Below are 24,142 nucleotides of genomic sequence, written 5' to 3'. Positions count from 1 at the left end.
CTGGAAAGAGAGAGCTCCTGCAGAGATTTCAGGAGATGATCCCAGTTTCCCTCCCAGGAAAGGTGATAAGAGAATTTTAACTGTGCCTGTACAGAGCACAGAGCAGACCATTTCAGATCTCAGTGAATGGTAATCTAGATTTGTGATTCTTAGCTATTCTTTAATATTGAAAAAAACCCCTGTCGAGCACAGCTGAGCTGCTTACACTAGACAACAGTGATTCAGCACTTCGATTTGACAACAGACAGTTCATTATCTTCTAGTTTTAATATGTCAAAACAGTGTAGGAGTGTAAAGTAGCAAAAGCTGTTAAGGATTTGTACACCAAACTTGTGTTTAGAACAACTATTGTAATGTTCTAATGTAAAGGAGGAAATAATTTGACTTTCATTTCTTTCTGTTTATTAATGCAGCAGCAAGTGAATTTTGTTATAGAGTATTTGCACTGATCTTTTCTGCTAGCTAACTGTATTGGAAGTACCAGAGCACTAGAAGCATTCCTATTGCCTGATAGCAATACATGTTAGTTACTCCACACCAGCTACAGTACAGTGGGGTTCTGCCAGGGACTGTGTTGGTAGAACAGGGAGGGACAGTTATTTTCTTATGCTTTTTAGGAAAACTGGAGTTCTGTCTACTGAGACATCACCACCTCCCTGTTACCACTATGGCTAACAAAACCTTGTATTTCCCCAAGTGAGCCAAATGTATTGATTTCTAGAGAACAACCTTGGTTCTGATAAGACTTTCTTAGGCTACTGGCTTTTGATCTTGGAAGTGATGCGCTTGTTCCGGTAGATCTCTGCCGGAGCTTGGTGAACAGTTGCCTTGCTTTACCAAGCAGATGTGTGCCTTAGTTCTTGCTGCAGGAAGAAATAAACCGACTCTGGTTGCTAAGCTGCTGTTAACCTGCTGCAACCTACTAACTTGGATTACTGCTAACCTACTGCCACGGTGCATGTTAGCAGGTGATAGCAACTCAGGGCTTAACAGTGTGAGTGTGTGAGCTAACGTAGGGAAGGTAAACCCCTGCTTTACGTGCAGGGGTTACTGCAAGTGAGTTGACTTCTTGGTTGTAAGGTGTAGAGTTGATGTCATGGAAAATGTAGGGTTTTGGTTTTAACTTGAAGGAGCAACTCAATTATTTAACTGTGTTTCTTTTTGTAGTTGCTGGATGTTAGAAAATGTACCAGTTACTGAAATTTGAACAGGCAGTAATTGTTAAAGGCAGTCCCTGCTCCTCCATCTTCTGAATGAAGACTGAATTTTGTCTGCTCATGTTCTGAATTCTTTTAGTTTTAATTAATGGCAGAGGATCTTGAAAGAGGTGCATACAAATCAGTGGAAGTGGAAGTTTTCACATGGGATGGTTGTAGAAGCAGATACAGGTTTTTTCAAGATGACAGAAGTTGCAAAGGAAGATGTTCATGTGTCAAATACGGTTACTCCACATTTCCCAGTATAAGAGAAGAAAATTGAAGGGACAGGGCTAGAAATTAACCGCTGAAGTAATTCGACTTTATTAGTGTAAGAACTGTCAAGCTGAGGTTTCTTTAGTATGAAACTGTCACTGCTTACTACATGACTCCTATTTGTAAGAATGTCTGTCTCTACAACTTACTTTCCACCTAACAATGTCTGACAAGATATTGTAATAGTCCTCATATCCATTTGATAGACACTTGTGAAAAAAAAAAAAATCTGCAGGGAGAGAAAAAAGAAGAAACAATCTGAAAAGAGTATATGACAAAAAATAGTGTGCATAGTCGAATGATCTAAAATTCCTTGGGAGAAGCCCATAACAGGATGGCATAAAGAAAGAGAGGGTTCCTTTGCTTCTACAGCCAGAGGAACCTCTGCCCAGAATTTCTGTATTAATTAATCATCCACCCCCACATACCACTCCTTGTTTCTCCAACAGCAAAGGAGGAATGATTGCCTCAAACATACCAGAGGCTGCTCAGTTTGCTTCAGAACTGTGAGGTGCCTCTTCTTTTCCCAGCTCAGCTCTAGGTAGCTTGTATGGAAAGAATAACTGGAGGATGGAAAGGTGTGGTACAAATAGGACATTAGCCCATTCTACCTTCAGCTGTATGTGGAAATCCCTTATATTGCTGTGTAAGTGTTGTGACTATGTGAAAATCTGTGGATCCTCAGTGTTACATGATTGTGTAGGTAAATACCTGTCTGGATTCAGTAGTATATAACCAGTGGCTTGATGAATGGTGATTTGGGCAACCTGCAGATTGAAATTTCTATGTTAATTTTTATGTTAACAGCATAGACAGTAGCTTCCTCTCGCTCAGCAAAATGAAGTACAACTTTGAATTTATTGCATGCAGAAAATACTGCAAGTGAATATGGAAAACAGTAACATTATTTTCCTAGTCACCAAGAAAGCTACTAAATAGTGGTACTGCTAATGCTTTGCTCATTGTCATTATTCGGTTATCAGCCTTTCTTTCTCCTTTTTTCAATCTTTTTAGAGATTCTGATACGAAGACTTGGGGGGAAAAAATAAGAGAAGTCGATGTCTTCGGTTGAATTTCTTTTTCTGGATGGTCCTTATTTTCTCACGGTTACAGTTTAAATACTGGCTTCTGTTCCCTTCACACGCCTCATTTCCTAACAGTTGCTGCAATTGCCAACGGTGGCAACCTTTCCCACCAGCTCTGCTCCTGTGTCCCTTGATGTAGCTGAACTAATGATCAAAGGCTGCTATTCCTTCCCCAGATCCTTTCTTTCTCCTCCATGGAGAAAAATCAGGATAATTTTGAGGGAGGATCAAAATGGGAGAAATGCTACTGAAAGAGGGGGACCGAAGCCTGAGGCTGTGCTTGGAGCAGGAATACTCCATGGCCAGGTGCCAGCAGGCAAGGCCTTACCCTGGCCACCTCCCCAAGGAGGGCTCATGTTCCTCTGCTGTGGATGTGTCTGTCCCAGCTGCAGGAGGACAGGGAGTGAGGAGGTCCCGTTTAGTTGCTCCCCTGCTTGACTTTGCAGCAGCCTCTCAGAGCAGGGGTTGCTGGTGCTGGAGCAGGCACAGTGAAGTGCTTGTGGTAAGTTTTGGACTCCTGAACCTTGTAGAATAGTTGACGCCCTGTCTGGTGCCTCAGAAAAGGTGATGGGTAGGCTGGAAAGCCTGTGCTGTCTCCTCCTTGCATGGACTCTGGGGAGGCATGGAATCACAAGCTTGTTTTAGGTTACAACCAAAACACTTAGTCCCTTCAGGTTTGTGGGAACTGATTGCTGTGTATCCTAAATTAAAAAAAATCCAACCCAGACAACTCTTTCTTCAGTAGCAGCAGCAAAACAGTATTTTGTTTAATGTTCTATTAAGATGGAAAGAACATGGGCAGAAATATTGCCACTTTATGATGCTGTAATACCAGGTCTCTGTGAAATGGCAAGGGGCAGTTACCACGCTGCTCACTGCTCTCCCTGAGGAATGCATGGAAAGAGCAGCACAAAAGACTACAGCACCTTGCGTTAGTGATGATGGCAAAGAAGAGTTGTTGTGTAGAATCATAGAATCATTTAGGTTGGAAAGGACTTTTAAGATCATTGAGTCCAAACGTTAACGTATACGACTCTGTTAGGTTATCTAAATTATTACACATAATGGACAAAAGATATCCACATCTTCTATTAAACGTATGTTCCTGGGATTCATCTGAGTGACAGGTTAATGTACTGCTTATTTCTGTCTGATAACACTTCTTACTCTTCTTTCTTCCTTGTCTTTCTAAAGCTAGTTACGATAACATGAGCATTTTCCAGTTCTGTCAGTTTTAAACCCACATGTTTCTAGCACCTTCTAAAGCTAGTTACGATAACATGAAATGAGCATTTTCCAGTTTTGTCAGTTTTAAACCCACGTTTCTAGCACTGCCTGCTACTTTTAATCCTAATAGGATTTTTAACTGCCTTTGTCTGTGCTTTATTTCCCCAGGATCTACTAATGTTTAAAGAAAACCTTTATTAAGTAAATGGAAGATGGTGTTCAGGTACCTCCATCCCTTTCTTTTGCTGAGCATTGTCTGATGTTTCCTGTGCAGAGATCTTTTGGCTTCTGTTTAGTCTTAACAAGAAAGCTGCTAAGTTGCTTTAAAAGTTAGAAAGTGAGCAGCCAGCATTTTACAAAAAGTTGGCATTTTGAACCTTAGAAAAGTCCTTATGCAAGTTAACAGAACTACACCATAATGAGGGACTCTGTCTTTATCAGGCTTTGCAGTCGTAGCTAAACAGGGAGAAACTACTTGCAGTGTAATTGACTTTAAAAATCTTAATTAAGAGCCTTATGTGTGACAGTTTATCAGGAAAAGACATTTCTGTGAACAGAATGAACAGGGGGGACTTGCGAGATGTCCAGAATGACTGAATGGGAGCGAAGAGACGTCAAAGGCAAAGGAATAAATACGAAATGTTTGTCAGCCTGGATCTTTCAGTTTCAGGCAGCGATGCCCAGGATTTCTTTCTTTTTTCAGAGTGTATGTACATCTTGAGAAGTACCAAGCCAATGATCTTGCAGGAGCATGAAGGCATTGGCCGTGGGCTTTGTGGCTGCTCTGCCAAGTTGTGACTCCTCTTGCTTCTCTGTTTCTGGTGGGAGCTGTTTTTTTCACCCAGCTGGGTGAGGTTTCCAGGCCCTCACAACTCTTCCATGGGTGCCAGTACAAAAAAGGTAATTTGTAGCAGTGGGGCAGAGGCAGCTAATTGCCTGCAAGGTGCAGGGCAATAAAGAGAGGAAGCTTTGCAAAGGAAACCATTCAGCTTTGTTGCAGCGAGTAGATGAGTGTGCTGGTTAAACCACGACAATGAGAAGGGAGAATACGGAGGGGTTTTTGACTGCCTTTCCTAGGCTTCTTTTTCTGCTTGGGTTGAAACGAGGGCAGGTTCAACACCAGTAGTTTATAGTTTGGGTTCCAGGCTCTCTGCCAGCCTTGTGTGGTTTCGGGAAAATACTGTGTGGTTGCCGAGAGGCATGTTACTTACTGCGTGGGGGAGTAAGGATTCAGTGTCACAGCAGGGGAGCAGCCGACAGAGGGAGTAAGTCCACCCTGTAGTGGGCTACAGCAGGCTTTCCTGCTGCTCTCTGGGATTGTGGTGCAGCGTCACTGTGGGGTCCCAGAGACAGCAGTGCTGTTGTGTGTGCTGACAGGTGAAAGGCTCACCTTTCGCTCACCTCACACTTTGTGACCTACCTGGGGGCAAGGAGATCTACTCCTGCTCTTCGTGTGTACCTCTGAAGAATGAGGTCCTGCCGAAGATGAATAAATGGTCAAATAATTTAATTTTTAATTTGCGTCTTCATCCTTTGTTATTTTAATAGAGACATAGCAGCCGTCAGCCTAGCCGTGGAAGGTTGAGAAGTGGTGATCATCACTAATATATAGTAAATGTCTTCTGAGATCAGAGGGCAGAGATAAAGAAGTGAATCGTAGATTCACTGCAGAGAACTGAGCTATAAGCAGCAAGGAAGAAATAAAGAAAAACAGACCTTTTCTTACGAACTTTAGACTTTAATAAACAGCTAAGTTGCACAATCTATTACAAAGCAGTAGATAAGGAGGAAAAGAAGAATGAAAGAGTATTTGAAGTAGATAGATAATGTATTTTACGCAGACATTTTTGTAGCTAAGAAGTAAAACTGGATATATCTAAACAGCAGAGGAAAGTAGCTCTGAGTCTGGACTTACTGAAAGATCATTCCACTTTTCCCCAGCCATTTTTTTTAATTCACCTAATTGTTTTCTCATCCTCTTCTGACTTATCCACTTATCCCATCCTCAAGTCTTGTTAATTTATGGTCACTATTAAATTGTATAAATTGTATAAAAAAGACATTCTTAAAGCCTCCAGTGACAAATGGGCTCAGGAGTGGGACTGGCACTGATCAACCTCTTTGTCAGTGTCACAGACAGTGGTATCGAGTACACCCTCAGCAAGTTTGCTGATGACACCAAGCTGTGTGGTGCAGTTGACACGCTGGAGGGAAGGGATGCCATCCAGAGGGACCTGGACAGGCTGGAGAGGTGGGCCACTGCCAACCTCATGGAGTTCCATACGGCCAAGTGCAAGGTCCTGCACCTGGATCGGGGCAATCCCAAGCACAAGTACAGGCTGGGTGGAGAGTGGATAGAGAGCAGCCCTGAGGAGAAGGACTTGGGGGTACTGGTGGATGAAAAGCTGGACATGAGCCAGCAGTGTGAGCTGGCAGCCCAGAAAGCCAACCGTATCCTGGGCTGTATCCAGAGAAGTGTGGCCAGCAGGTCGAGGGAGGGGATTCTGCCCCTGTTCTCTGCTCTTGTGAGACCCCACCTGGGTTACTGCGTCCAGCTCTGGGGACCCCAGCGTAGGCAGAACATGGACCTGTTGGATCGAGTTCAGAGGAAGTGACAAAGATGCTCAGAGGGCTGGAGCGCCTCTCTTATGACGAAAGGCTGCGAGAACTGGGCTTGTTCAGCCTGGGGAAGAGGAGGCTCCGGGGAGACCTTATAGCAGCCTTCCAGTACCTGAAGGGGCTACAAGGAAGCTGGGGAGGGGGACTTTTTACAAGAGCAGGTAGTGACAGGACAGTGGGCAATGGCTTTAAGTTGAAAGAGGGTGGATTTAGATTAGATATCAGGAAGAAGTTCTTCCCAGAGAGGGTGGTGAGGCAGTGGAACAGTTTGCCCAGAGAAGCTGTGGATGCCCCATCCCTGGAAGTGTTCAAGGCCAGGCTGGATGAGGCTTTGAGCAACCTGGTCTAGTGGAAGGTGTCCCGGCCCCTGGCAGGGGGGTTGGAACTGGATGGTCTTTAAGGTCGCTTCCAGCCCAAACCATTCTGTGATTCTGTTTATAATGTTGACCACAGCCAAGCTGGAGTGAAGTCCAGGTTGTCAAACACGTTGTAAACATTGAATCTACTTCAGTATTGTCACTGCCTAGACTGACAAAAAAATATTTGTACCAGATACACGGGTTGTCTTGGGAACAGCAAAATTCAAGTATTTCCAGAGATGGCTAGCAAAATTGGAGGAAAAATCCCCAAACCAAAATAAACCATTTTCTTCTTCCTACAAATGTGACTTTAATATCATGTTTGGGGATGGGATCTGAAAGTGAGCATCATGTTCTGTGACTCCAGGACAGACCAATCAAAGAAACTCAGTATTAAAAAATTTGTATCTCTATCCATTTAGGTATACTTTTTCCCGTCAAAGGGCTTTTATTGATGCTGGAGGTGAAGTCCACAAGTTGGCTAGATAGTGTCCCAGTTGTTTAAGGGATCAACTTGTTAAACTCTGTCACAGTCTTCTGAACACATCAGTTTGAATGTTAGTTAATCTGGCAGATCATTAAGCCGTGTCTGTCTGGGTGTACTGCTATGTTAATGAAGGCCTGCAGCGGATCAATTTAAGTCAGAAGACTGTTCCTGTAGCCTTTTTTGATAGCCTGTTCCATTTTGTAGGTTCAGAGAGATTTCTTTATATGAGTGTAAGATTTTGGAGCAGATCCTGGAATTCTTTCTTTTTTAAATAATTTCTTTATATAACAAAAAATATTCTTTCCATTTCAGTCATTCAAATTCGGTAGCCCCAAAATACCAGGAACTTAGATGTTATTAACACAGAAGGGCTGTAACAGGACACAAAATGTCCATGTTACAAATGTTTTTACAAGACAACTTAAACCTTCTACAAGAAATGAAAGAGTAATAAAATTAATTGGAAACAGTTGGCTTTCTTCCCACTTCCTACCTACAACTTTTAGGCTTGCAATAGAAAATACAATTTATTTAAGAAATAAGATCAATGAGGATGTTTTCAAAGTAGGCAGTAGAATTTCTCTGAAATTCTCATTAGGTGTGTTTATAAAAAAGGCAGAATTTTCGTGTTAGGTGTGATTTTTAAATGATGGTTCTGCAAGTGAAATGTTAACAGATTAAATTGATGATTAAACATTCTATCAGTCTGCATTTGAGATAATTTTTCAAATGTGACTGGTCATGAAACCTATCATATATTATGTTCTAACATGACAGGCGTGTTTGTAATCTAGAATGGGAAAAGTTGGGGGTTTTTTTGGTTTTTTTTAGTAAAATGGAGAAAGAGCATTGATACATAAACTGCTAACACTTTAAAAATATTAAAAATACTTAACATACATTGCAGTTTAACCGAAGAAGGCTGAGACAACATGCTTTTGCCCTATTGAAACAAACCAAAATTATTAGACTTCTTGGTTTTTGATTCCAAACTCTGTTGAAGTAAACCTGCTTTTACCAAGTATTACGGGGTTGGATTAGGTTTGGTTCTTTGGAATGGGGTATTTTTTAATGGAATTACCTTTTTTTCTGGTGGAGGGTTCTTCTCCCAGAATATTTTGACCACCACTTTTTATCAAGTGTCTACAAGCTGGTTGGCATCCAGTCCTTTTCCAAAGTATATTTTGAAATTAGCCTTCACTGAAGCTGCCCTGATTGGAGAACCAGGCTTTCAGACTGAACCGTCTCTGGATAGAAGCACACAAACTCGAAAATGTCACAACAAACAGACAGGCTGCATACTCATTTTAATTCATAGATATATAAAGCTGTTCATGTTGCATACAGAGATTTGCACCGTTAATAAAACTCTTCTGTGTTTCTTATTCGTTTGTCATGAACAGAACCCGTAGGACTCTGATTTATTCCAGAAACAGCAGAACATTAGTTTACCACTACTGCCATTTAGTGGTCTATATATGATTATCTGGTGTGTTACTGCATAGTTTGTCATCTGGCAGCATTAAATCTAGCACTTTACATACTAGAGAGAGAGAATGTCATATTCTCCAAAGGCTAATCATGCTGCAGCTAAAGCAAACTTCTAAAGCAACTTTCTTGTAATTTTTAGGATCTTGCTTTTTGTTGTTGTTTTCACCAGTGCAGGTACAAATATTTAATGTTTTACATTTACTTTAAATGCCTGTAAAAAGCAGCATATTTGTTTCTCCTCTAGTCTTACACAAAAACCAAGCAATGAGATTTTTTTTTTCCACTTTCTAACAGAAAAGCGCAAGCTGCTTGCGTTCCAGCAGTTCACCTGCACATGACTGCAGCCACCATGCAAGTCAGCCAGAAAGACTTTGAAAAGGCTCAAGAACAACTGAAGCTTTTGAAAAAGGACCCTGGGAATGAAACTAAGTTGAAGCTCTACGCTCTGTTTAAACAGGTAGGCTTGACTTACTTTGTTTCATAAGGGGCATTTATAATCTGAGGGGATGGACCTCAGATTATAAAACATTTACTTAACACAGGGGTTGTTCAAATGTATTGTGTTTTAACGAGCTCTTTGAGTGCTCGAATTCTGTTCTTGAAATAACCAACCCCTCAAACCCTGCCTGAATTCTGAGGCAAGCCAAACGTATTTCATCTTATAAATCATGCTTTGAATAGAAATCTTTATTTAAAGAAATAGAGGCGATTTACATCAATTGTGTGATGCCTTCAGTATAATATAGCATATATTGATGCAGCTCTGGAAAATGGGTTATGCCTAGGAAAATACAGTATGCCACATGCTGCTTCTTAAATTTGTTGTATCTACAGTCAGTCAGTTGGGCCTATAATACAGTGGTGTTGACATTTGAATGCTAGTTTCTGGAGGTTTTTTTTCTTTCTTGTTTTTTTGCATGGTTGTTGTTGGCTTTTTTTTAGATAAATGCAAGGAACTGTTCCTGCTCGTTTGCAGTAAAGCATAACCTTCACTCATGCATGGAAGGAGACCTTGGTAGAAATAGCTGCAAGTCCTTAGCAGGGTTTGTACTGGTGTTTGGGGAAGTATTTGTGAATCAAGATTGGCTGCAGGGTCAGTATAGGCTGTGGCTTGTTATATTGAAGAAGGCAATTAATCGCTCCTTTAAATAAAAATGTAGACAGCTGACTGTTCCAGCTAGTTTTACTAATTAATAATAATGAGCTCAAAAATTTATTCTTTCTTTCCTGCCTCTCACTTGAAATATTTCTTTCTGATAGTGTACTTTTCTTCAGGAAAACTGATCATGGAATATTTCAGGATAGCTTGTACTCCTGCGGTTTTAACTGGTCCAATGCCCTTGCTCATAGTAACACCAACTTTGAAGTAAGATCCAGCTTAATAGATCCAATGCAATGGCTTCTTTGTTCACACATTTCACAAGTCTTTAACTTTCTTTTTAAGTATAAAACTTCCACAGTCTCTCAGATAGGATAACGTAACATGCATGGGTGTTCTGGAATATAACGTCTCATACTGGTTAGGTGCTTCTGAAAGCCCAGCACCAAGTGTTAGGAAAGGGCAGACTGAAACTGAAAACTTCATGGTATGTGAACTGTCTGAATATTGCCCAGCCACTGGGTATTCCTTCTGTCTTAAGAATTGAATTCTGTATCCTGATCAGATAAATACTCTGAGCATCATCATCTTTTCTGCCAAGGCATATGATCTTTAACCAAAGGTTTAAATAAGTTTTATTTCACTCTGTTTACAGGCTACTGAAGGTCCTTGCAATTCTCCAAAACCAGGTATGCTGGACTTTGTCAAGAAAGCCAAGTGGGATGCATGGAGTTCTCTTGGCAATTTGTCTCAGGTGACAATACATATAATTTCACTTAGATACTTTGTCAATTACTCTGCTTTACAATACCTGGACTGTAAGTGAATGGGTTATGTCTAAACTAGCATATTATATGCTAGTTGACTGAACCTGCTTCAGACACCAACATGTTTTGCACTGTATTCTACTGTCATTTCACTGCTTTAGTGTTTGAAGTTTTGGTTTGTGGGAGGGTTTTTTTGTTACTGTGTGAGCCTGGTTCTACAATATTCCTGCCAGCTTGTACCAGTATAAGATAGCTTACATATGTGTTGACTTTCAATTAAAAATAATAGTTTTCGCACTATGTTCTGCTCTTCCCTTTAAGAAAAAATGGATTGAGCTTCTCAGTTCTTGCAACAAAGAGCAAATTTGTGAATCCAGCATGTGGATAACTGTCATTTTAAAAAGTCAGTCTCTTATGCCACTGACTAAAAGACAAGAAAAAAGTGGTGCACTGAGAGCTTCTCTTCATTCTTGCTCAGTATATCTTGACATCTGTAATACCTTTTGCAACCTTTAGAGAATTCTTTACTTCAGGTGAAGTGATCAGGAAGAATAAAGATGCAAAGATGCATAAGCATTCTTGTTTCATGCAGACTGTAGCAAGTCTGACACCGTATATAGCTACCACAGTTCCATCAGAAACAAAGGATCTGTAGAAATGTGTAAATGCTGGGAATATGAGAAAGGTCTCTGGTAATCTTAGGTGTGGATGGGGGCACTTCTCCAATAAAATAAATGTCATCATCCCAGCATCTGAGTTATTTTGTGGATTTGTTGCTGCTCCTTTCCAGATGATTTTAGATATGATCTGCAGTGTTCAAATACAGCATGTTCTTCTTCTCATCCTAATTAGAGTGCTCTCTAATTGAGATTTTTTTTTTTCTTTAGTCCTGAAGCACAGTCCTCGTCCCCAGTACCCATTTTATGAATAGCGTGACAGACTGATTTCCATTTCAGCCTTTGACAATCTTGAGGTGTGGTTTTTTTGCTTTAATTGCAGGAGAATGCCAGGCAGAAATACACTGAACTTGTCTCAAGTCTGGTCTCTGCAGAATCTGCTGGCCAGAAGAAAGAGGCTTCTCCAGAAGTGAGCGGACATAGTGGCTATGAAACAATACTAGTTACCACCAAAAACAATATCACAAAGATAATGTTTAATCGACCTGATAGGAAAAATGCCATCAACCATAAGGTAAAGAAATTAACTTGGGAGGATCAATGGTTATTTTCTTTCCTGGGTAACCTACTGAAGTTTTTAAAGAATCATTACTGCAGGTTTAGCAGAACTGACTGAAGCATGGCGGTCTGAATTTTCAGTATCTTGACTTTGATGACAACCTAAGGAATAAATATCTGGTACAAAACATTCAGCTAAAATTTTATGGATTGGGCTTTTTTGTGTCTTTTGGTTTTTTTCAAACTTACCATAGGATTATAGTCTGCACTAAACTAGTGCAAGCTGCAGGAAGACCGGCCTGCTTTGTGGATACAAGATTTGACTGTAGCCTTGTGTATAGTGAAGCATGGGTCCAGCCTACTTGGGCTTAGCACTCTGGGTGTGTGTCGAGTAGTCTTCTGGCTCCCGTAGCTGTCTTCACAAGGAAGTTCATCCTGCTGGAAACGAGATCGTGCAGTTTTGCAACCGCAAAGATACCAGAACAGGGACTTCACCCCACTGCTGCTAATTCTTTAATAGATTATTTGGCCCACTTAAACTACTTAGCAGGTTTTAAAACTAGCTTTTTCCAGGTAATGTGGGTTTTCCAAAGGACCTTATTTTGTTCTTTCGATTTGCATCAGAAGTCTTGAGTGTTGTAGGCATGTGTCTGTATGGTCAGAAATATCTTGCATGTAATACCTGACTTTCTGTGGATGCAAATTTTTTTCATACTTAAAAGGACCATAGTTAATAGGTCTGTCAAGTTCCTTGTTGTCAGTGTGAATCTCCTTTTTATGATCTTTTGCAGCATACATTTGTACTTTGTTGATTTTTCACTTACGCAGATGTACAGAGAAATTATCAAAGCGCTGGAAGAAGCTGGAAAAGATGATTCTACCATAGCAGTTATTACTGGTACCACACCTTACATGCTTCTCTTAGAGTTGTTTTATGTTATGCCAAAGTACAGTACTGACGTGAACTATCTACCTGTGTTTAGACTAAGATTGAATTGGGTGAGTGTGGAAATCCTTTCCTCTAGTATAGACCAAAGATCTTCCAAAGTGTTTGGAAAAATTCTTTCAAGGTGATGTTTCAAATTCTTCAGCAAGCTTGCTGTTGCATCAGAACATCTTTCTGAGATAAGAAGATAAGACACGGACTACTCCGAAGGGCTTTTACTACTTTTGAGTAGCTGATATATCTGCTCCACGTCATCTTCACTACTGCTTTTGAAGTTTGTTGGTATGGGTTTAGTCAATTTTCTCTACCCCTGTGATACATTGGAACATAATAAAGCAAAGCACCTTGAATCCTGCTCTGGCATGGCCAGTAAAAAATCTACACTTCGTACACACACCTATGATCACTGGAAAAAAATGATGCTTTATGTGGACATTTACTGTTTACTCATTACTTCTGAGGTAATTGCATACATATTCTTCTCCACTGTGTGCTTTACCAATATCTTTTATTCCCAGGGTGCTGAATTTCCTTTCAGCAGCAATGACTCGGCATACCAACCCCTACACAGTGAGATGGGTAGTTCACAGAGCTGCAGTGTCTAACAGTGTATAGCTGTAGGAGTGCACACCAAACACCCCTGCACAAACCTTCCCGTCCCATTTTACGTAGTGAGTAGGAGTGCTGCAACGTAAAGTAATGGAGGTGCCAACCAGTGAAGGGTCCCGTCCTGTCAGTGTCCTCGTGGAACACAGGATGATATAGACAATTAAATCATGCAGTCTAGCTTTTAAACACTCCTTGCTCTTTGATGATGCCTCAAATTGACTCGTACGTTCAGTAACAGATTATCTGCTTCTTACTGAATAATGCATCTTTCAGTACAGTGATTTCAATGCAGTGCTCAGTCTTATCCTTAGAACGCTATGCCTTTTCCTTAATTGGTCATCCAAAATGTGGAACTTCTACTACATATTAAATAGGTTACTCTGTTGACTATTGATTCCTTCATCAGTCTGAAGGGGGATGAAGGGAGATGCATGAGCTTAAATTTCCATTTTTCCGTTGAAAACCAAAGGTTTCTTTCTCACATCTTACTGGGTGAGTGATCGTGATTTGACAGAAGAAAAATGAGCAAGTATGGAGGGAAAGAAATAATCTTTTTTTTTCCTTATAATACTGTTATGGAAAAAAAAAATTATTTTTCCCTTCCTCAAATCTTTAAAATTTAACAATGTTTGGCTTTTTACCCATTGTTCTTCAGTGAATTATCCGTCAACACTTATTTCTAAACCATAGATGTCCTTTAAGGTAGCGTGTTTACTTTGAGACAGTCTCTCTAGTTACTTAATAACGTTAGACACTTAGAATGAAATTCTTCTCTAAATGTAATAAACAGAAGCTTCTCTTCTCTTACCTACTCAGAACCATGGGTGTACTTATTCATGTGTTCTCTGCAGGAAATGGAGACTACTATAGCAGTGGGAATGACCTGAGTAATTTTACTAATATCCAGCCCAGTGAAATGGAGAAGATGGCAAGCGATGGAGCAGTATTACTCAAGTAAATCTCATCAATGCTTATAAATATCTAAAGGGCGGGTATGAAGAGCCAGACTCTTTTCAGGGGTGCCCAGCGACAGGACAAGGGGCAGCAGGCACAAACTGGAGCACAGGAAGTTCCACCTGGACTTGAGGAAACACTTCTTTACTCTGAGGGTGCCAGCACTGGAACAGGCTGCCCAGAGAGGTGGCGGAGTCTCCTTCTCGGGAGATGTTCAAAACCCGCCTGGACGCTTTCCTGTGCAATCTGCTCTAGACGAACCTGCTCTGGAAGGGGGGTTGGGCTAGCTGATCTCCAGAGGTCCCCTCCAACCCTGACCATTCTGTGATTCTGTAAAACATCCTGGTTTCATATATGGAGAAGTTACTGTAATGGATAAAATATAATTTGCAGGCGTTGTCTCATGTGTATGTTACAGTCTTCCATTTTGCTCTTGGGAGAAGACTGTACTTGCTATGCTGTGACTGTTACACAAGCACAGTCCTTCATTACAGCTGATGCACAGAAATGCCAAAGAAGGGAGTTTTTACACCAGTCCTCACTTCTGAAAAATGTTCTATTTTAAGAATGTATTTTGCACTTCTTGGATGGAGAAGTAGCTGTCAAATGAATGAAAACACTGTCAAACCCAGGCAGACCAGCACTAGGGAGTTCTGTGTTAAGGTAGCATCACAATTTAATGCCTGCTGGAGCTTCACTGTAGAACAGAATCTGTGAGGGGAATGGGTGCCCCCCCGGTGGGGCTGGACGGATACATAGAGAGAGAGACAGGCCAAAAGACTGTTCTTGCTAGTGACCTGTATTCAGTAACTGCAGCTGAAGAGGAGAGCACTTTCATAACTTGATAAGCTGTGCTGTCTTGCATGTGCTTGATTCTTAGTTGGTGAGAAAATGCAGATATTTCAAATAGTTCTTATTTTCTCTGTCAGAATTCATTTGGGAAGGAGACAAAACCATTTGCTGCACAGCATCTAGCTCGTGGGTTTTGTTATGCAGTATCTAATCATGTGTTTTGAAAGTTGTTTGTCTTTGATGAAAAAGATGAGGATGTGTCCCTTACATTATGTTTTTCCTTCTCTGTAGAGAGTTTGTGGGTCATTTTATCGATTTTCCTAAACCACTGATTGCAGTGGTAAATGGCCCAGCGATTGGAATCTGTGTAACGGTCCTTGGGTTGTGTGACCTTGTCTATGCTTCTGACAGGGTAAGTAGATTACATATCTGATCCCAAGGCCTCTTTCTGGTGCAAATATTATTTGGTTTGGGGTAATCAGACAGAAAAGAACACACAAGTGTAAAGGCCTTTTATATCGCCTCAGGGAACACCCATATTAATTACCAGCATGGGGCTCCATCAGCTAGTGTTTAACATGCATGGAAATTCCCTGCTCTATTTATGGTTATTGAGTTAGTGACTCCAGTTTGGAAACTCCTTACTGTAGCAGTGGGTAAAATAAATAGTAGCTGATGTGACATGATGGTTGTAAGGCCCCTTTCAGCTGTGGGAGGGGGAGCAAAAGATGGAATGGATAAGTGGCATTTTGTCTAATCTTGTGTTCCAAGGTAACTTTGGAAAAACTTTGGTATATTCAACTTAAGATTCCTTCTAAGGTAACTTGCCAAATACATAACCGAAAGCTCTATTAAGGCATAGCACAGAATACCATTATATGGCTTATTTTTTATGTTTCATGCGTTCATTTGTATAAGGTTATTAAAAAGATACAGAACTTAACCCAAGGTTTTAATTAATATTAGGCAAGCTTTTGCTTGCAGGAGTGTCTGTGATGGGTGGTACTTTGTCTCCTGCTTTGTGTCAGATTTTTCCTCAGAGTCCCTGCTGCAGTTTTTCAGTCCCTGTTTGTCACTATGAGACTTAGGAAAGGGACCAACTCCTTCTGCTTGCCCCATAACCGGATCAGCTAGGGCCATGTGGCTGCTGACATCTGCTTATATAACCTGCATGATGATTTCAGACTATTCCGGTCCCTAGAGCTCTTCTTTTAATAGAAAACTATTGGGTTCTCCCTCTTCTTCCCCTCCCATCTAATCTTTTTTTTTGCTGCAGAGTAAACCTATTGTTTCTTGTTCCTGAATTTAAAACCAGATTATTTTCATCCTCTCTTACAGTAGCCATAAGTGTGCTTAGCCATCAATGTACTTAGAGTGTTAGATATATCTAAGTTTGCATCCACTCTCTCAGTTTTTTCTTTTTTCAGCTAAACGCCTGCAATTCATGCAGTTTTTCCTCATGGCTTTCTTATGCCTGCAGTCATATTCCTCCGGATTCCTTCCAGTTGTTCTGCATCTCTTGAAGCAGAGTGGTACAAACTGGACACATCACTCCAGCTCATGTCTTACTGATGTGAAGTAGAGCAGAACAACTTCTCCACCTTCTGCAGACTGTATTTCTGTTTTGACATCCCACAATATTACTTAATTTACATACTCATCTGCTCTAGCAGCTGGATCCCTTACTGAAGAGTTACCAGTTAAACATCTGTCCCTATCGTATATCGTATACCACGTTACTCCTGCCAGACTTTAACTTGTCCATACTGAACAGCATCTTCTCACTCGTACCTCTCTGCTTTATTAAGACTGTTTATATCTAACTTCCCCCTTGGCATAGTAGTTCCTACAGCCACAGATCAGTATGGATTTAGTTGAAATTTAATCCAAATAAGCACTAAATGTTTTGACCTGTTAATAGTACCCTTCTGTCTTGGAAGATTCATACTCGAACTTCCTTTTACTTTTATATTTTACCAATATGTAATCATTCATAAATGCATCGTATTTTCGCCTTGTATTTCTATTTTTTTAATCTCTGCATGCTTATATTCATTTCATACTTCGTTGTCTGACATAGTTTTCACTTTCTGTGTACTTGTACTTAAAGTCAGTGCTTTAGCTGAGACAATCTGTTAGTAGCCTTCCTACCTGCACTGGGACAGCTTTGGCTTCTGCCCTTGGTAGCAGTTCTTTGAGGATTTCTGTAGGGTCTAACTTAGCTTTTCACTTAGGTTAGTCTTCATGAGACTTCCCTATTAACTTCAAGTTTATTGCAGCCTTCTCAAAGGTGATTGTTGTCTGTTCTTCCCTTTCCAGGGTTGTGAACTCTCATGCAGTAAGGTCATTCTTATCTAAATTAGTACGTAATTTCACATTCTCCAGTAGTTTGGTTGGAGTGCCTTAGGCGTTGACTGCCTACTCCAGAAGTAGCCAGCTTTGCTGTGTCCAGGATCTCCTTTTATCCTCACCCAGGTATTCCCAGAGCAGATCGTTACCAACCACATTTACGGGACAGTGCGCAGCCCAGTCTGACAACAGACCAGCATTTTGGGCGCTCAGTTGACATTGCCTTCTGCGCCAGATTTTGCTCCAGTTCCTGAGGTGCCAGTTTGTACCCTGGGTGTGGTACCCTCTCCCCTTGCTAAAGCAAGACCAATTAGGCTAGGCTGTATCCTGGCAGGCATTGCCTGATCTTTTCTTACAGTGATGCAGTTGTCACTTTCTTCCTAGGAAGTCTGTTGATCTGTCTTGCTGTGTGGCCCTCTGCGGTACAGTGAGAGGTGGTTAACTCCTGTTGCATTGAAAGCTTCTTTGCCAGCTCGTGCGCTCCTTGGGTGTCAGTTCAGGTGTTTAAATGCAAATAAAGGCCATTGTTTTGTCTTCCTTGCTTAGTTGATGTAAGTCATCAAAACATAAAATTCTGCAATTCAGTTCTAACTTGAAATTAGGTATTGTTTTGCGTGATCACAGGATACATTTCTGCCACAGGTTGTTTTTAAATTTTAATCAGATTTGAGGAAATAAGATTCAATGACTTGAATTTTTCAGGAGAAGAATAAACTCGTGCCTTCAGAAAGCAAAATGTTCTTTACCTCTGAAGTTGTTTGGGCTATGTATTTACTTTTAGCACGGATGTGTGTGAACATCTTTTTTGTAAAGGTTTTCCTCATGCAAATAAGTTCCTCTAGGCACTGTATTCAGATAAGGTAACTTCATCCACAGGGTGGTTATGATAAGAGAATTGAATTAGACCAAGGCAGCTCGTAGGAGCATTGAGAGGATGAAGCAGTGTTACCAGATGGTATTTAAAGACTATGATGGTAACAGTTCCAATGTATGTTTGGTGAACTCTGTCACAGCAGAAGCTTTAAAATGGAAACTAAATCTTAGTTAGTTCTTTTGTCCTGTGCTCTGTTGTGAGATTTGCTTTAATTTGTTCCTTTTTTTTTTCCCCCCTCAGGCTACATTTCACAGCCCGTTCAGTCAACTTGGACAGAGCCCAGAAGGATGTTCCTCTTACCTGTTTCCAAAAATCATGGGCTTAGCTAAGGTAAGAATGTCTGCACTCTGTGTGGGATCATCTGACCTTTGTGTGTCGGTATCCTCCAACTGTAAGAAGAAGTGGAGTCACAGCAGGAGTCCTCAAAGAAAGCTCCTGTTCACATTTTTTGAAACAAAGATGAAGAAATGCAATGGTAGTGTCAGCACAGGCACTAGAGTAGTGAGATGAAGCCATACTGTGATACTGATGAAGGTTTTCTTTCTCATGGCTTCTTCCATCTTCTTGAGACAATTTCTGTATGGAACAGGCTGTAGCTTTCCCCCAGCAATGGGAGGGAATGATGTAAAGAAGGGTTAAAAAAAGAAAATGAGCACTCTTAAGAAATGTCTTGGTAGGCTGCCTTTATCAGGCAAGGGAGCAAGTGTTGCAGTGGTGTGTGCCAACCCTGTGGGAAACCTGTATTCAACCATTCCTCCAAATGTGAATGTGAAGCAATCCATTTATGCGTTTACTTCCAGACCTTTTAGATTATCTGGTTTATCCTAATATATTTTGGTCTTCTGTCCATAGTCTTATTTTCGCTCTCTACTCTAGAAATAAGGAAACTAAATAATAGTAATTTAAAAAAAAGAAAACAAAAAGAAAAAATGAGGAGAGACAGCAGAATCTAAATTTTCTTTACTTAGAACTCCCTTTCTGCTTTTCTTGATATCCCGGAGAAAAAAAAATTGATAGTTTCAAATACCTCTATTATTGCCTGCATTAACATAATTTATTTTTGTTGAGCAGGGTTTAAATCTGTGAGGAATAGAGGGAGTGCTTCATAAACAACCAAGTATCAAGGGTAGTCCATTCAGTGAGATGTAACCTACCAGTACATGTTCTAAAAATCTTAGAGTCACTGCAGGAAGTGAACAGACACATTTATGATGAGGTAATTTCAGGTGACAACCTTGGAGCTCTGCTGGAGAAGGCATGTAGACTGTTGGTCAGCAATAGGAAATGGAGACCAGTCACTAGTGGTGTAGCCCAGGGGTTGATACTGGGTCTAGTAGTTGTTTAACCTCTTCATTATGGCCCAGATGAGACAGGTGACACAAAAGAGAGAGGAATGGTTGATACACCAGCTGCATTGCCATTCAAAAAGACCTGGGTAGGCTGGAGAATTGGAGAATCTCATCAACTTCAGCAACGGAAAAGGCAAAGTCCTGTACCTGGGAATAAATAATCCCACACACCAGTGCATGCTGGGGGCTTACTGGCTGGAAAGTAGCTCTGTAGAGAAGGACCTGTGTGTCCTCATGGGCAATGAGTTGCCCGTGAGCCAGCAACGCACCTTTGTAGGATAGAAGGCTGAGGTTATGCTGGGCTGCATTGGACAGGGCGTTGCCAGCAGGTTGAGGGAGGTCATTCTTTCCCTCTGCCAGCACTGGTGAGACCACAGCTGGAGTGCTGTGTTTGGGTCTGGCTACAGGAAAGACACGGGCATACTGGAGCAGGCCCAGCAAAGATGATTAAGGCACTGGAGTATATTGCATTTGAGGAGAGGCTGAGAGAGCTGGGACTGTTTTGCCTGGGGCAGAGAAGGCTTAGGGGATTCTTACTGATGTTCATAAATACCTGATGGGAAGATGTAAAGAAGGTGGAGACATATTCTTGTCAGTGGTGCCCAGTGGCAGGACAAGAGGAAAGGGATACAAGCTGAAACACAGGAAATTCCATCAGAACCTAAAAAAGTAATTGTATCGTGAGGGTGGTGAAACGTGGGAACAGGTTGTGCAGAGATGCTGTGAAGTCTTCATCCTTGGAGATACTCAAAACCCAACAGGACAGAGTCCGGGGCAGCCAGCTCCTGCTCAACCTGCTTGAGCAGGGCATTTGAACTAGACAGTGTCTGGAGGTCCTTTCCAACCTCCTCTGTTCTGTGATTCTGTGTTCTTTTTGGAGTGCAGACATTAGTGAGCAAGACAGGAGAACATGTGTGACTTGGACGCTTGTACCTTTCGCGTCAGATTACTCCAGTCATGTGTCGCACTGAATCACGCTCTGCATCTCTTTATACAGGCAAATGAGGTTTTGCTTTTCAATAAGAAGCTGACGGCAGCAGAAGCCTGTGCCCAGGGACTGGTGAACGAAGTCTTCCCCGACAGGTCTTTTCAGGAGGAAGTTTGGGCAAGATTAGAAGCTTATGCAAGCCTCCCCAAAAACGTCAGTATTTTAAATTTCTCTCCAACTTGTAAGCCTGTAGCATTCCCAATCCTCCTGCCAAACTGATCCTGTTACTTGGTTTCACTTCATCCTTAATTGAAATACCAAGGCTTAATATATTTTCCTTCAACGCAGATCTGTCTCTCTCCCCCTGCTGCTGGGAAACTGATAGGTCTCTGAATCCCTGGCTGAATCTAAGACTGAACACAGAGATTTAGTGGCTGAAAAGCCTTAAAAACTCACTCATCAATCCAGCAGATCTGTCTCTCTCCCCCTGCTGCTGGGAAACTGATAGGTCTCTGAATCCCTGGCTGAATCACAGAGATTCAGTGGCTGAAAAGCCTTAAAAACTCACTCATCAATCCACTTGCACTCTCTGTGTGCACCTTGGATGCCTTCTCTTAGATTTTAATTTTGGCAGTAGTCGGGTTTTAAGAGCCTTACCACTGGTTCTGCAATATTAATTGCACTGCGTGCACGGTGGATGATAAGAGGACGCTGGGTGGCTTTACTTGTTGCTGAACTGAGTCATCCTGCTCGCTAGTTTAGGTTCTGCAAAACGGCACGAGTCACAGTGGTGTTACATTACGTTGGACAAGAGGAGACACTGGTGCCAACTGCTGGTAATGTTGGTTGCGTTTGGCGCTGCAGAAAGTTGAACAGGTTTCGCTTCTTGTGCCCGTCTACTCCGATTATGAGCACTTAGTGGACTGCTCTTTTGCTTCCCATGAACCTCCTCCACCTCATTAGCCGTCTTGGTAATTAAATGCAATAATCACTTCCAGCTTAAAGGTTGACTAAAAGCTAGGAAGTACGATGTTAATACAACTCTGAATTCCAGTGTGTTTATTGTGTGACTTCCTGAAACACTGAGGTATAGAAACCATAACTTCCTAATGTCCCTCTCTCTCTCCTCCAGTCCTTGGCAGTGTCAAAGCAACTCTTGAGAAGTATGGAAAAGGAGAAGCTCCATGCAGTCAACAGTAAAGAGTGTGAAGTCCTGAAGGAGAGGTGGTTATCTGATGAATGTGTTAATGCTATAGTCAGCTTCTTTCAGAAGAAATCAAAACTCTAATCTTCACCAGTAAAGTAATTCACCTTCTGGCAATAGCTTAATCTGCCTTGTCGTTAATTAACTTTCTCTTCAAATAGTAAGAATTAGACATTTTGATGGGTTATATTTCTGTTCCGAGTACTAGGTTAAAACTGGTTCATAAGATTAATACCATGTTATGTGCCTTGGATCTGTTACGGATCGTTTGGTTGAGGAGAAAAGGTTTGTTGTTCTGTAGGCAGCAGTGATGTTTCTGAGTAATACTAAAGCAGGCCGTCTTCCAAAAGAAGCAGCAGATGCAATAGCACTGTATTTTGATAGCTCATCAATTAATGTCTTTTTTATCAATCTGTGGGGAAGGAAATACTGTATTCATGAAAAAATAAATACAAATGTTTAGATTACTGTTGTGCTGATTCTTACTCCTTCTGTTAAACATCCTCAGTAAGAGGGAAAGTAGTTCCTGGAAGTGTATTACTATAATAGTCTCACAGCAAAAGTATTCACTTGACTAACTTGAATTAGCCTCGCCTTGTACATCGCAGTTACTTATTACGTGAGAGTAATTGCTTCTTCGAAGAACTGGCCTGACTTAGAAGAAAATGAGGGAGGCTTTTCTGTTCAGAAGTAAGGCTCTTTTTTTTTCTTTTTCAAGAGCACACGCAAAGATGTTTGTTGTGAGCTGTATGGTTCTAATCTTCAATATGTTTTTCCATCAGTTGATTTATATTGCCCCTTTTCTGTGGAAAAATCCCGTTACAGACAGTATGACCTTTTACTGTAGCCATTTTGGAGTTAAATTAACAGAAGAATTATTTTTCAACAGAAAATTTCCCTGCTGTTCACAGGTGTCTTTGGGTGGAGAGTGCGCCAGGCACTGCAGAGGACAGGGGCAGGCTGCTGGAAGTAGGTAGGCACTTAGCTCATGCCAAGGGAATGAAATTGTGGAGAAGCAACGCTTACTCATCAAGAAAAGCCTCTCAATGGCAAGGAGCTGATTGTTGTTACAAAAAACAACCCCAAAAGTCATTGATTTCAGTACTCTAGACTGATCTCAGGAGCGTTGACAGTGAGAAACCCAAAAGGCAGCACTCCACTCCTGGCAGGTACGTACGTGAAAGCAGGGGTGCAGGGGGTGCCTGTGGGCAGTGCAGAGGCAGGCTGGCGTAGGTGCGGCAGAGCTTGAGGCGGGTGCCCGTTTCTTGCCGGGGTGCAGCGCGGCAGGGCTGGGAGGTGCTGGAGCAGAGCAGCCAGCCGCCAGAAACGGGCGGCTTCAGGTGCCGCCCACGTGCCTTGGCCAAGACTGGCGGTGCCACTGCCAGAAAGGTGCCTGTGCTTGGGCAGCGTGGACCTGCAGGGTGGCCGCTCAGCAGTGGAAGCAGGTCTTGAAATCCAGACTTTGCCTCCAGTGTGGTACCCAGCCGTTGTGACTTAACAGCTGGGAAAGCAAAAGGGGTGGCATGGCTGAGGCCCAGGGGGTGGTGGCGGGGGAGAAAGTGAGGCAGAGACCTGGCTGGGAGCCGAGCACTGCCAGCAGCCTATGTGGGCTCAGAGCTGCCGTGGCACACTAGCCACGTGAGGTGGTGGCCTCCGCCATCTCGCCTGGGTGCGCCTGCTGCTGCCAAGCAGCTCTTGGGCCAGTCACAGGGCGCAAGGCTTGGTGCTGGCCAGAACACGACAGCAGTTGTGTGGGGCAAGGAGGGGGCAGAGAGCTGCAGTCCTGGCCCAGAATTGGGGCGGTGCAGGGGGCGTGCCTTCGGGTCCAGGGGGTGAAACGTGGCTTTGTCTTGCCAAGGCTTTTGTGGCTCATGTGACTTTTTCATGCTGCTCACGTGAGACTGTGTCCCCGAAACACGTTCTGTGGGGTTTCCCTGGCACTGTGGTGGTGGCAATGTGGTGGTGGCCACTGTTGTAGCCAGAGATAAACAGTAGTTGTTCGGTCTTTTGAAAGCTCTTTATCGATGGTAACGTTTAGTAGGTTTACTAGCATGTGAGCCGTGTCAGCGAGTGCATTTTGTGTGCGCGCGATGTGTTTGCTTTCCTCAAGGAAAACTGCAGCCTTTCATAATCTGTTGATGGATAAAATAGAAACGGGGTTTTCTCGGTCAGTGGATGCCAGCACATCACTTACAGCGGGAGGTGAACCATGACTGGCTTTGTCATGAATTAGATCTGTTGATTTTTTTTTTCCCCCTCCCTGTTCCGACTCTCCATGAGTAATGAGAACAAATCAATATTGTTTCTAGGGAATGGCATTTCTTGTTAACTTCTGGAGAGTCAAATCATGGCCTCA

At 42.0% G+C, this 24,142-nt stretch overlaps 1 protein-coding gene across 1 annotated transcript; it reads left to right on the top strand.

Annotated features, from left to right (window-relative positions):
* Positions 1-3,978: 3,978 nt before the first annotated feature.
* Positions 3,979-21,870, top strand: ECI2 (enoyl-CoA delta isomerase 2). Its single transcript, XM_010151571.1, has 10 exons — positions 3,979-4,007; positions 9,035-9,197; positions 10,495-10,593; positions 11,606-11,797; positions 12,610-12,679; positions 14,188-14,290; positions 15,374-15,494; positions 18,546-18,635; positions 20,652-20,795; positions 21,715-21,870. Exons 1-10 carry the CDS (start codon positions 3,997-3,999, stop codon positions 21,868-21,870), a joined length of 1,149 nt encoding a protein of 382 aa, XP_010149873.1. The 5' UTR covers positions 3,979-3,996.
* The last annotated feature ends 2,272 nt before the right edge of the window (positions 21,871-24,142 follow it).

Source organism: Eurypyga helias, unplaced genomic scaffold (assembly GCF_000690775.1).
Source record: "Eurypyga helias isolate BGI_N326 unplaced genomic scaffold, ASM69077v1 scaffold14715, whole genome shotgun sequence".
Lineage (NCBI taxonomy): Eukaryota > Metazoa > Chordata > Aves > Eurypygiformes > Eurypygidae > Eurypyga > Eurypyga helias.
Note: the sequence above shows the minus strand (reverse complement) of the source record. Positions and strands in the feature narration are given on the sequence as shown.